Below are 12979 nucleotides of genomic sequence, written 5' to 3'. Positions count from 1 at the left end.
CTAAGTACTTTTTAGGTGAAAGTGGATCATTTCTCGCAGCACACCTCAGTGAATTAATGAATTGGTTAAGAGATATGTCTTAATGTTGTTTTGTGCACAGAAGCACGAGGCGAGTTTTCAAAGGTCATCCCCAAAAAAAGCAGAAACGTCAAGTTGGTTACCGCCCAAAACAGAAGTTATTTCATGGTGTGACAGATGACCCAGTTTCTCGCTGAAATTCCACCGGGTGCGCCCACCCGGGGACTGTTGAAAGGAATGCAGGGCAGAACGAGGATGCTATTGTGAACGAGGGGTCCTAACGTGTCAGCTTTAGGTGGCCCACAAAGGCAGAATGGGATGATGAATGGCGCAGGCCGCTTTGGTGACGCCCGGGGTTCAAAAGGCTCCATTGACTGCTGTGATCGTAGAAGAGAGAGTTTACTTTCGTTTGTGGGGCTCATCGGAACTCACAAACCATCATCAATCCTTTCATATTAACCATCAGCTGCGAAGGTGTAGTGTAACACAATAGAAGTACCAACCCAAATGACAAGCCTCAAAGTTATCCACCTTGTGTGGACATACTTTTCTTTCCAGATCATTTTATTTCCCAACTGCTCAGGGCCCAGGGTCACTTGTCCCCTTATTGCCCCCAAAACAACGCATGTATATGGTGTTTATAGCAAGCTATGTTTGGAACATTGTTAGTGTGATGATAGATATTCAAATATAAATGGAAGTAAACAGCTCATCTCTGGTGGGACAGTACAATATGTGTCAATGTCCATGTGATCCAGAGCCGTTGCAAGTGCCAAGGTTGCTTTTGTATAAAGGCGACAGCGACCTCTGTTGTCTATTTAGAAGATTGTAGGAGCTTTGAAATGAGTCATTTTCAAATGACGAGCATTTGGGGACCCTTGAAAAAACTTTGGGCCAAAATTGAAAATGCTCTTTTTTCAGGGCCCCTGTAAGTCACAGACCCTTAGAAGAATTAGTCATGACATTTCTCCACGTTCCACCGCCACTGGACACGTCATTTTTCCCTAATGACAAACACGTGTCAAACAAGCGGCCTGGGGGCCAGATTCGGCCTACCACATAATTTTATGTGGTCCACTAAAGCAAATAATGTGCATCTGGGTTATTCCAGAACTGGAGGATATTTTCTGCCCCCCCCCCCCCCCCCCCCCCCCCATGAACTCTCAAATAATCCATGCACGAAATACAAAAACATGTGCTTGTTTGTTGTACAAATTATAGTTGTCCAACGACAAACTCCATCACGCAAACCCGCTTTTTTGACAAAACCAGTGCTGTAAAAATGCACTTTGTAATAACAATCAACTGCGATTGGCTGGCAACCAGTTCAGGGTGTACCCCGCCTCCTGCCCGATGACAGCTGGGATAGGCTCCAGCACGCCCGCGACCCTAGTGAAGAGAAGCGGCTCAGAAAATGGATGGATGGATGGATGGATGGATAACAATCAATGCAGGGGCAATTGTGTGTGCTGATGTAATAATACGATAATGAATATTTGTATGATTTTTTTTCATAGTCATCATGAGCCTCTGAGGGAAATCCTAATTCTCCTCCAGGATTATTATTTGCGTGTGCGTGCATGCGTGCGTGCATGTGCGCTTGCGTGTGTCAGTTCAGCGATAATGGGCCTTATCGGCCTCTGGTGGAGTTTCCTCCTGGACAGGAAGTGGCCTTCCTTTGCTTCCTGCCATCTCCTCGTGTGTGTGTGTGTCCCAACAATATGTAACAAAACAATCAGTGTAGAGAGGCAATGAAAAAGAATTTAGAAATGTGGAGGTAACGATGGAAAGAAAACGTGTGCAAATTTGAAGAAGTGAAAATTTGAAAACCGGGACAGAACCCAGCTGAACTACAATGGATTATGAACCCAAGAAATCCAAAAAGGTAATTTCCTATTTCTTTGTGATTCCTTACGCTTGCTTCAGGAGGATTTATTTTTATTTTTATGCATTTGTAACGGTACATTCGACGTTTTACACATTGTTGTCTCGAGACATTTTTGAAGTAATCTCAAAGGGAAAAAAATGGCCAATAGATTTAAATAATCTTTAATAATTTAAATGATCTATGTTGGTGCAGACATCTTTGGCATATTCACTTACCACCGCACACTTGAAATGTGCTCAAAAGTGTTGTCATTATATGTTTTAATTCCATTCCGTGTCATCTACCCATAACAAAGTCCTCTGTACAAAAACCGGGGGTGGGGGAGGGGGGGGGGGACTATGGAAAATAAATGTCGCTCTACCTCAGCACTCTTCTTGTCTGCTCAAAGATACATTGACAGTCCAAAATCCTGATTTTGTGTGTAATAGCCAGAATATTTGTTTATATGTTATTTGTCACACCAATAAAGTAGGACTTGTACTTGTACATGTTTTACTAGATCTCATTGTAGTTTTACCTTTATTCCTATACTCAATACAGGTATATCTTACTTCTGTTTTTAATGTGTTTGTTATGCTTTATGCTGTATATCAACATCTTGTGTCTGTGTGTGTATTTTAGTTATGTCTGTCTTGTGTTGGTGAGTTTTTTCCTGATATTTTTTTTCTGTGCATGTCGTCCGCCTGCCAAGGGTTTTGTGTCTCCCATTAAGCGTCTGGTGTGGTCCAAAGCCAGTCGCAGGCCGGCGGAACGAGGCAGCGTTTACCGGCGCCCCCTGCACACCGTCCCCCTCTACCCTCCTGACTTCCTCATCCACCCCGAAAGACTCATCTTCGACTATGTGGAGAAGGAGGTCAAGGTAGGACTGGTAGACAATCAAATACAACATGGAGGGCAGTTTTTCCCAGCCTTTATTGGACCAAGGCACATATTTGACATAAGCAAATAAAGCTCATGGCACACCACCACCAGGGGTGTCAAACTCATTTTTTGCTGCGGGCCACATCGTAGTTATGGTTTCTCTCGGCGGGCCGTCATGACTGCGAACATATATACAGTAAATGTGCAATTGCATCATATTAATACATGCACACGCACACACACAAATCGATGAATAACTATGTCTGAAATCAGCAGCCAGTAAAAAGTTGTTGTTTATTTTGTTTTTAAATGGAGATTGGGAACAAAAATGTTTGTAATCAACGTTTTTGGAAAGTGAAAACAATTTCCAATGTTGTTATTTCAGCAAGAAACATGAAGTCAACACATTTGATTTGCTTTTGCTGGCCACATAAATTGATTTGGCGGGCCAGATGTGGCCCCCGGGCCTTGAGTTTGTCACCCGTGCTGTACACAGATTCATTGCGAGCACTTCATTGTCCTGCCCGTCGCTATACTATATGTTGCTGGCATAGATAGATGAACAAAGATACATTATTTGTAGCAAGTAAACTGATTATTATTATGATTAATATGCCGTGGCACAGTGTTGGGAATGACTGCAGAATATGTCGCACAACCTAACTGATCACATGACCTTTACCATCAGTTCCTAGGTCACCTGACCTGGGTGTCAGTTTCTCTGAACCCGTCCAGTCGAGATGAACTCCTGCAACTGCTGGACACAGCGAGGGTGAGTCGTCAAACTCATCAGTTCGCGGTCAACAACAGCGGACATGGCAAAAGTACTCACAAGCTGTACTTAAGTACAAGAATAGATTCTTGTGTTAAAAAAAAGACTGGTAAAAGTAGAGGCACTGATTCAACTCCTGTGATTATGTACAAGTGCAAAAAAAAAAAAAAAAAGGAACAAAAATCACATGACATGTTGCATGCTGGTTGTTTTTTTTCTTTCTGCTTTCCTAACATTGTAAACTGAGTAAGAAAAAAATAAAACACCGAGACATATTGTAAATGTGCATTATCGGATGCTGTTTACTGAAATCTACAAAGTATACTAAAAATATACTGTACGTTTAACACGTACCCACTGGCATGCAGAGGCCGCCATATTGAGGTCTTTTTACTCTCACGACATGGTGACTTTGCAATCATGAGACGTGTAGTCGCCAGTTCTGTATTATTATTACAAAGTAAATACAGTATTCAGCGACGACAAGCTACATATCTTACCGTACACACCACCCCGAATCATGTTCAATCGCTAATTCAATATGCAAAATTAATTAATCGCTAATTAATTACACCGTCATATGGCGAAAACTTGCCAGCATTAGCGGCTTTTTCAACAGAGCCAGGTAAATTTTAATAGGGTTTTTTTTTTTTTTTTCTTTATTAAATGAAATCAACATTTAAAACCAGCATTTTAAGTTCACTTGGGTTATATTTGTCTGATATTTACCTTTTTTTGATGATGTTAAACATAAAAGTGGGGAAACTATGCAAAAATGTAACAATTTGAAAAGGGGGCCAATACTTTTTCACGGCGCTGTGACATCCAACATTTTATGTACTGTATGTCCAGCTCCCTTTTAAACCGTCAATACAGGAAGCACTTCTGCATTTTATTTAGGAAATGTAGTGGAGTAAAAAGGAAAGTCGCCTGAAATATAAATAACTAGCGCAGATATGTGAAATTTATACTGAAGTACACTAACAAAGTACTGGGCTGCATTACAAGCCTGGTAGTGACATGGTGGTGATCAATTGTGTTGGCGAGCAGCAGTTGAGGGTTTTGCCCTTGAAGACCAGCGTGGAGCAGGACTGCATCTTAAGTCTGTCCGCTCGCTGTCTGCTGCTAACGTGGCGAGACAATGAAAAGCTGCTGATGAGGATTCCCACGCACGAGATCGCCGCCGCTTCCTACCTGAGAGATGATGCGCTGCACCTGCTGGTCCTCAAGACAGGTGAGCTGATGACTGTGTGGCTCGTGACACTACCGGAGAACAGTTTCCTGTTATGTTTTGAGAAAAACCGGCAATGCACCATCATATGCTGTACAGTAACGTCTTGCCATACTGCGGTTCACTTTACGCGGTCTCACGGGGACTTGGCAGTGATCGTTTTTAACACCGGCTAATGTAACTCTACGTATATCGATACGTGCAAGCCAGGAGGAAAAAGAAGATAAAGTGAGACCCGGTTTACGCAACCGCGCGTCTTCGGTAAAGTAAACATCGTTAGCTAATTTAATATAGCCGACCACCGCTAGTTAAACCTAATTGTAATCGCTCCACAGTTGGTCAGGTATAGCTAGCCGCCGGTACACTTTCAATCGTTTTAATGAACAAGCACTATTAAAATAAATACATTACAAGCACATTCATACGACGGTTACGACTGATTGCGCAAATCGGCTAAACTGAGCCAACAACAGTAAACTACACTCTCATTGGCTTTCCTCCACATCGCTCACCAGGCCAGGCACTGACTTTTTAAAGCCACACACTTTGAATACTACAGTGTAGAACATGAGGTATTTGACTCCTAGTGGATAAAAATAACACTTGCACCGCACATACATATTTTGTATTGGTATTATGCATAATGCTATAAAATATATAATAATTTGTCTTGTGTTTTTCACCGTTTCTCACAGCAAGCTAGGATGTACGGTAGCTGTTTCATCACGTTCAATCGCTGCGTGGTTTACGGGCTCAGCGCGATACGGCAACTCGCGTTCTACGATGGTCTGACACGGCATTCGCGGTTTGGGAGTGTTAGGCCGCGGAGCTTCATTCGAGTCTGACGTGGACACAAACGTGCTCCATAGCTACTGGTGTCCACCTTTCATCTGTAGAAAGCCTTAAAGGAGAGAAACTTGAGGGACTCCAGCAGGAGATGACGAGTCGGGAAGGAACCGACATTTGTGGTAAACCGCGGGCCGAACCGTTGTGGGGGTCAGCAGCCACTCCCCCCCCTCCCCACACGGCCCATCACGGATACCGCGATAGACTGCGAGAAAACTGACTTGAATACGGGGTAAAATCAAATGTTACAGCCCCGGTTGCCAGGACAAAAAAGTCTAAACAGAACATAAATAGAGTTTTGGACAGGACATCTTGAACAGGGTAAAGATAAGCAGCGTGTGACGCATACTTGTGGTTCAGGTTTAAACGTGGACACTGTGGTTGCCGGGGACAACAGCCTGGACCGGAAGAAGCCAACGGGCATCGACGGCCGACGTCAAACCGTGAGCTGCAACGCCGACCCTCGACCTTCGGGGGGTACGATGGAGCGACGGCACACCATTTGCGGATTGGACTGGAGGCCGTCGCTATCCAGGAGCAACCACGACAAGAACCAGAATGTGGACAGAGGAGGCGGCGGCGGCGGCGGTGAGAGAGGAGGCGGCGCCGGCGGGAGTTTGGAAAGGAAGCGAGCAGGGGGGAGCTGGGAGAGGAGACAATTCACACGGAAGACGGGCGGCAGCTGGGAGAGCCGTCGGCCGAGGCCAACGAGCGGGTTGGGGCCCGGAGGGGGAGGAAGCTGGGAGAGGCGGCACGGAGGAGGAGGAGGAAGCTGGGAGAGGCGAGGAGGAGGCGGCGCGGGAAGCTGGGAGCGGCGGCAGGCCTGCACCGGAAGCTGGGAGCGGGGCAAGAGCTACGGTAGCTGGGAGCGAAGGAACCACAACCCGCTGGAGCCCACCCCGTGCCCCGATGCCTACTGCAACCTCGTCATCCTGGCTGTGGAGAACCGGGTGGGTGGGCCGCTCGTCTCTCGCTCGACTAATTAGTGTGTTCGTCACAAACTCGTCAACCTCTTACCACGTGGGTTAGTGTGGAAGTAAGTACCTTTTATTTATATAACACTTTTCACAGAGAGTACTCACAAAGTGCGTTACATAGTTAAAATACACTACCATTACACTGTTTGTATATAATACAGTGAATTTAAAAAGTCTACTCATCCGTGTTCAAATGCAAGGTTTTGTGATATGAAAAAGGAGACCAAGGTAAATCATTTCAAAACTTTTACCACCGTTAATGTGATCTATACAACAAGGTTGAAAAAAACCTTTTTGGGATGTGTTCAGAATTCCTTTCTAACTCTTGTCAAATGGAGTCAACACACACCTGCCACCATTTCAAGTGCCTCTGAGTGGCCCCAAATAAAGTTCAGCTGTTCAAGTCGGATTTTCCTGAAACCAGAAGATGTTTTGCAAACGGCGACTGCTATTTGGAACTTCTCCTAATTCCATCCACCTTGACGAAGGCCACATTTCCAGATCCCGTTGATGCTGCTGCCACCATAATGCTTCACTTTCGGTTTGGCGTTCTTTTGGAGATGAGCAGTGTTCTGTTTGCGACAGACGTACATTTCGGAATTATGGCCAAAAAAACTTTGGTTTCATCGGACTGTAACAAAATCTTCAAAACACATGAGGGAAATTGTAGTTTATGTACTAGTTAAAAAAAAAAAAAAAAAGAAATAAAATGTTAATGGACTTGAAACGCAGCATTTCCGCTTTTGGGGAGTACGGACACCAGGCAAACGCGTAGCAATTAACAATGACGGCATCAAATTATCCAAAGTCTGCTGGAGTTATGTACTTGCACAGTTTATTCTTTGAGACACTCAACTCTCCATTTAATTTTGTTTATAGAGCACTTTGAAAAAACAACCACAGCTGTACATAAAGATGAAACATAAATAGAATAGAAAAACTTTATTTTCATTGTATGGTGCAGATACAACAACATTGGGGTTATGAAAACACAAAACCAATAATAAAAATAATAATAATAATCACAAGCAGATACTAATGGCAGTATCAATCTTCTCAGGGAGGGAGACGATATACCGAAGTGTTGTGTGGAAAGTAAATAGTTCCGATTAAATCTTGATCTGGAAAGGTACCAGCCCGGAACTACTGAATATACCAATTACATTCTGCAGTTGTCTCTTTATTTAGGGTTTTTAGGTAAGCTCTTAGCTCAAGTGGGAGTTTATTCCACAATTTGGGGTCAACGGACGGCAATCACCTTGATTTTTTTTTTTATCTTGTGTATGTTTAGGATGCTGCAGAAGAGTACTGTTCCCTCATCTGCCAGATGTTCCAGATCATTTACGGCCATCAGACCATCGAGTGCGTGGACAGAGCTGGATTCCACCACACCATGCCGGACCGCTACTGGCTGCAAAGGAGTGAGTTGAACAATTTAACACTGGATTATGTGGCATAAAACAAAAGATTGATTGACTGGGATAAATGTGGGTGTTTAACTACCTCACAGTCTGAAGTTCAGGTCCACACCCACTTAAGTTACCAAATATGGTTCATTGCCTGATAAAGTGTTTGAATGACTTAACTTTCTGTGTATTAATTAGACTTGGAAAGAAGTGGAACATTTCCGCTTAATTTATGGAACAAAGTCCCAGTGAAAATATGAAATGAAAAGACCTCGTCTGCCTGCCCACAATCTCTGTCAAAGTGCAAATAAAAAGAGCATCTTTCCTTTGAGACCCTTCAAATTCATTTTGGTCATTTGTTTCTAAATACATTGGATTTGTTTGAACATAAGTGATGAAAGCATGTGCAAAGACAGACCAATTGAGTCCTAAATTGCTGAGATATCAGTTCCACATCCTCTCAGATTTTTTTTTTATGGGTGTGGCTAACTGTATGTGTTTTGTGTTATTCGGGCTACAGTGTCTTTGCCGTATGTACTCACGTGTGATGCACAGAGCAAGGCCGCGGCGAACCTCACGGCTCCACTGCGAGGTGGAGGTGTCTATTTTTCACCATTTCGGAGCCTCATTTTATACACTTGGCTATTTTCATTCAAATTTGGCTGACTTGTAAATAGCACTCTCTGTGGTGTGCCAAATTTACAAGACATTTTTTTATCACTTTATAGCGTTTTTAAGATTTTCAAGCTCAGCCTCTGCATTTTTGCTAAATCATTTCGCTTCATTTTCAAGCGGTGTACTTGCATGAAATCGTCTTGTTTTAGTCAGGCTTACGCGCAAATATATTTTCCCGAACTATATTTAAGCTTGCTATTAAGAGCCAATCTTTAATTTTGTAAATTCCTGCCATAAACTCCTGTTTAATTCCTATAAAAAGCTTCCAACTGAAAATTCTGCAACCTTAGTCGTAACGAGGCCATTTGTAATGTTTTGTATCGGCACAGGTGACAGCTGCCTGACCGACACGTCATACAGTTATGATCCAGAGTACAGCTGCTGCAGTTCATAGTGAGTTTCATTTTGTTCCCGCCATAAGCCTTTACTGTACTTGTAAACTAGTGGACACACAATATCCGCCATTGATGTGTGGACTTTTTTTCTGTTGTCCATGCTTTGTTTATCTTAAAAAAAAAAAAAAAAAAAAAGATTGCTCTTCATCAATTCCCCGAGGTGCTCACTTTCTTTGATTTCTTGTCTCTTTTAGTGATGGATCCCAGGATGCGTTTGAGCTCTACTACAGCGAGACATACAGCGAGAGTTCATCGGTGTCTTTGCACGACTCCCATCGCAGTCTGGGCTCGGCCAATGACACAGGAGAGAGCAACCCCACCCTCATGCTCATGCAGGAGTACATGATCACGGTGGGTGGCGCTTTTGACAGCTCGTGCCAACTACATGAGTCCTTTTCATATAATTTGATAAATAACGGTAGACACCCCACTGCATTTCACTCGTTTCAACTAATTGTACTGATATGAGTAATTGAATTATTGCCAATGTTATCATTCAAAAGGTAATAATTATTTCTAAGAAAAAAAACGTGTGGCAAAAAATATTTTTTCACACTTTTAATGCCAAAAATGTCTTCATTGTTATGTATGGAGGACCAAGGGTGCCAAAATTTTGCTAATGGGGAGACCAACGACACAGATGAAAAGGAGGGGCCTGAGAATGGAGCCCAGGGGAACGCCTAAAGTTATTGGTGAGGGATTGGCTTTAAAAGATTTGAGCGGAATAAAATGAGAGTGTCTGAGAGATAGGAGAAACACCAGTGGAGAGGTGTGTGTGTCTTATCAATGGCAGAGTCTACTGACGAGGATGGTGTGTGAGATGGTATCAAATGCTGCGGTCAAGTCAAGTAGGATGAGGATGGAAAAAAGAACAGTCACCTGCGATGAGGAGGTCATTTATTATTTTTAGAAGAGCAGTTTCAGTGCTCCGGTGGAGACGGATGCCAGACTGGAAGGGCTCATAGAGACTGTGGAGGGTAAGGTGAGAGTGAAGTTGAGAGGCAACTATTTTTTCCAGAATCTTTGAGATGTAGGGGACGTTCGAGATGGCTCGAAAGTTATTGAAATTGGTGGAATCTGAGCCACTTTTTTCAGGATAGGAGATGTGGCTGCAGTTTTGAATAAGGAAGGGACAGTACCAGAGGTCAGGGGGGAATGCATGATGGCAGTTATAACTTGCATAAAAAAATAAAAAAAAAAAAACGACAAAAAAGTGAAGTACCACGACCTAAAATTTCAAATCATCAGTAACTTTTTGAAAATAGGACTTGGATTGTGGCTATTACAGCATGGGAAACATTTACCCATATAAAACCAAGGCGGCATAAAAAATTGCTAAATTAGTTTTATTATTTTTTTTAATTAATTTTTTTTTTACTAGCGTCTTTATCATTATTAATCAAATTCTATAAAAGGAAGTCACATGTACTGAAATTTTTTCACTCACATATGCCAGTGGAGCGCTCTCACAATGTGTGTGTGTGTGTGTGTGTGTGTGTGTGTGTGTGTAGCTGAGGAACAAGCTGAATGCTGTGGAGTTGCAACACTTTGCCGTCTTTCTGAGAGAATACCGTCTGGGCTCAAACATCAGCCACTTCTGCTCTGAGCTGCTGCAGCTGTATGGAGACGAGCGCAAGTTTCTGTTGCTGGGTGCGAAACGGACAACGAGGCACACTGTGAAATCACACGACACAAATGCATTTATAGTGGCTCCTTCACTTACGACTGCCCCCCCCCCCCCCTTTGATTGATTTATTTATTTAGTGTTGTGAGCCAATATCCAGGTTACAGTACTAGCGAGCTTCAGATAAGTCACCAGTCGGGTGAAGTGTGAAAAAAAAAATGTTTACAGTCTTTGTAGCTGCAATTCAGTTCCCAAGTGCTATTGGCGATCGTGATGGCGGTGTCTATTATCTACTTCAGGAGCACACAGCGTTGGTTACTAGCCTGGAGAGACTGCAGGCGCCAGCAGCTAGCGTAGAGAGTCGCTAGCAGCTAGCAGCTAACAGCTCAGGAGCTATTCCGTAAAAACATGAGTATCGAGAGAGTTAATTCTTGATTGATATACTTTTGTGCGAGTCAAGTGGAAACCGTGTTGCAGTGGATTATTTTACTGTCACCGGAGCTTCCTGACAATTGTTTTGTGAGAGTTCTTGGAATGCATCGTACAGGAAAGTTCAGCAACAATGTGCAAGGACATCAATATTGACGCTGATACCGGATTGTGAAAACAGTCCAATCAAACAACTGTGACCCTTAAACAATAATCCTTACTTCCAGGCATGCGACCGTTTATCCCGGACAAAGACGTGGGAGTATTTGAGAGCTTCCTCGAAAGTATCGGAATCCGTGAAGGTGGAATTTTGACCGACAGTTTTGGACGGATCAAACGCAGCATGAGCAACACGTCGGCCACCGCCATGAGAGGGTACGAGGGGCTGGGGGCGCAGTCGTCACAGTTCACAGGTCAAAATGAAGCAAGGTGCTTTCTGGGTTACAAAAAGTCATTGTCATACATTATACGGTGTCGGCGGCAGGCATTTTGGAGACCAGATTTCAGTGCATATTGCGTTTACCTGATAACCTGTTTGTTTTCCCAGCAGGTACGACAGCTGCTCTCTGGCGTCAGGATCTCAAGAGTTCAACCGCCGCATCAATGACATCACACATGACATCCAGGCCCTCGGGTTCGGAGACGCACACGACGATATTGAGGAGGAAGACTACTACCTGTGATTTAAGTAGCACTCTGAACAATAGTCCAAAGCTAATTAATTAGCTTTATTTCAGCTCCCAGGAGGCAGCTAATAGCATTTCTTCCTCACAGTTCTGTGATTCGTGGATTCAAACGTCAGCCGGTTCCGCCCTTCCTGTGTGGAGTTTGCATATTCTCCCCGTGTCTGTGTGGCTTTTCTCCGGGTACTCCGGCTTCCTCCAACATTCCAAGAACGTACATCTTCGTTTCATTGAAGACTCTAAATTCCATAAATCTGAGTGTGAATGTTTTTTTCCTGAAGTCATGTTTCTTAGCTCTTTAAGTGAATTGAAATTTTCAACAGGTGTGAATGTGAGTGTCCAAGAACTCCTTTCTATGACTGCACAAAATATGGAAAGAAATGGTCTGAAAATGAAGATGAATCCAAGTGTCGTGATTATATAAAAAAAAAAAAAAAAAAAGGTTTCCACTTGGTTCTTGAAGTCTTTACGCCCCGCAGTGAGGCTACGCTTCACGACCTTCCCATGATGCACCGCTTCCCTGCTTGTTCTCTGCCAGTCTCACTGAACATCAGCGAGAGTTGTGATGTAATAGACCAACACTGTGAACATGTAGTTATTTATTTCCTCCTGCAGCCGCAGAAATATCGTGTTATGTGCTCGCTGTGTTTGTGCGGCATCGTGACACGAGACCGATGGCATAAAAGAAAATTATGCCATCTTTGGATTGTAACCAGCTGTCAGTCCATCAGAACTGCGAGGTCACTTGGAGTTCATTTGTTGGGTTTCAGATGTGTGGGATCAGAGGGCGCGTGTGTGATCACAAACTTCCATCCCGCAGGGATTACAGCGTGTGTCCTCCCGCCGCCGGCTATATTTAGCGGCCTGACATCTGCGGCGGGCCAGGTTAGCCCGTCGGCTCAGTCGTGGTGTCACTGCAGAGATCGGTGGCTCGGAAATCCATTGAGGTTTCATAACGGCGACGTCCCGACAGCCGATTAAAGCTGTGGTGACAATGCTAAAGCCTCAGCGTTCTGTCACGCAGGTGCAACCCCAAACACGTTTCGGTCATTGTTTCAGATTAAGTAGCCGGCCTCGTTTTGTACCCTGGTGTGCCACCTATTGTTTACAAACATTATGAAAAGGACAACTTCATTTAATCAAGATGGGAAAATGGGTTGAATATAAAATGACA

General features: G+C 43.6%; 1 protein-coding gene across 3 annotated transcripts; it reads left to right on the top strand.

Annotated features, from left to right (window-relative positions):
- The first annotated feature begins 1697 nt into the window (after positions 1–1697).
- ccm2l (CCM2 like scaffold protein) lies at positions 1698–12074 on the top strand. 3 transcript variants are annotated; one of them, XM_061769330.1, is made up of 11 exons: positions 1698–1903; positions 2598–2765; positions 3456–3539; positions 4590–4773; positions 5977–6566; positions 7885–8014; positions 9004–9067; positions 9264–9420; positions 10581–10719; positions 11350–11551; positions 11673–12074. In XM_061769330.1, the coding sequence occupies exons 1-11, from the start codon at positions 1874–1876 to the stop codon at positions 11803–11805; spliced, it is 1881 nt and encodes a 626-aa protein (XP_061625314.1). In that variant the 5' UTR covers positions 1698–1873; the 3' UTR covers positions 11806–12074. The 3 variants fall into 3 exon arrangements, with proteins under 3 accessions (XP_061625314.1, XP_061625318.1, XP_061625315.1); XM_061769331.1 differs by having other exon boundaries at positions 1700–1903; positions 11350–11497; XM_061769334.1 differs by lacking the exon at positions 11350–11551.
- Positions 12075–12979: the final 905 nt, after the last annotated feature.

The sequence above is a fragment of the Phyllopteryx taeniolatus genome, chromosome 1 (assembly GCF_024500385.1).
Source record: "Phyllopteryx taeniolatus isolate TA_2022b chromosome 1, UOR_Ptae_1.2, whole genome shotgun sequence".
NCBI classification, from domain to species: domain Eukaryota; kingdom Metazoa; phylum Chordata; class Actinopteri; order Syngnathiformes; family Syngnathidae; genus Phyllopteryx; species Phyllopteryx taeniolatus.
Note: the sequence above shows the minus strand (reverse complement) of the source record. Positions and strands in the feature narration are given on the sequence as shown.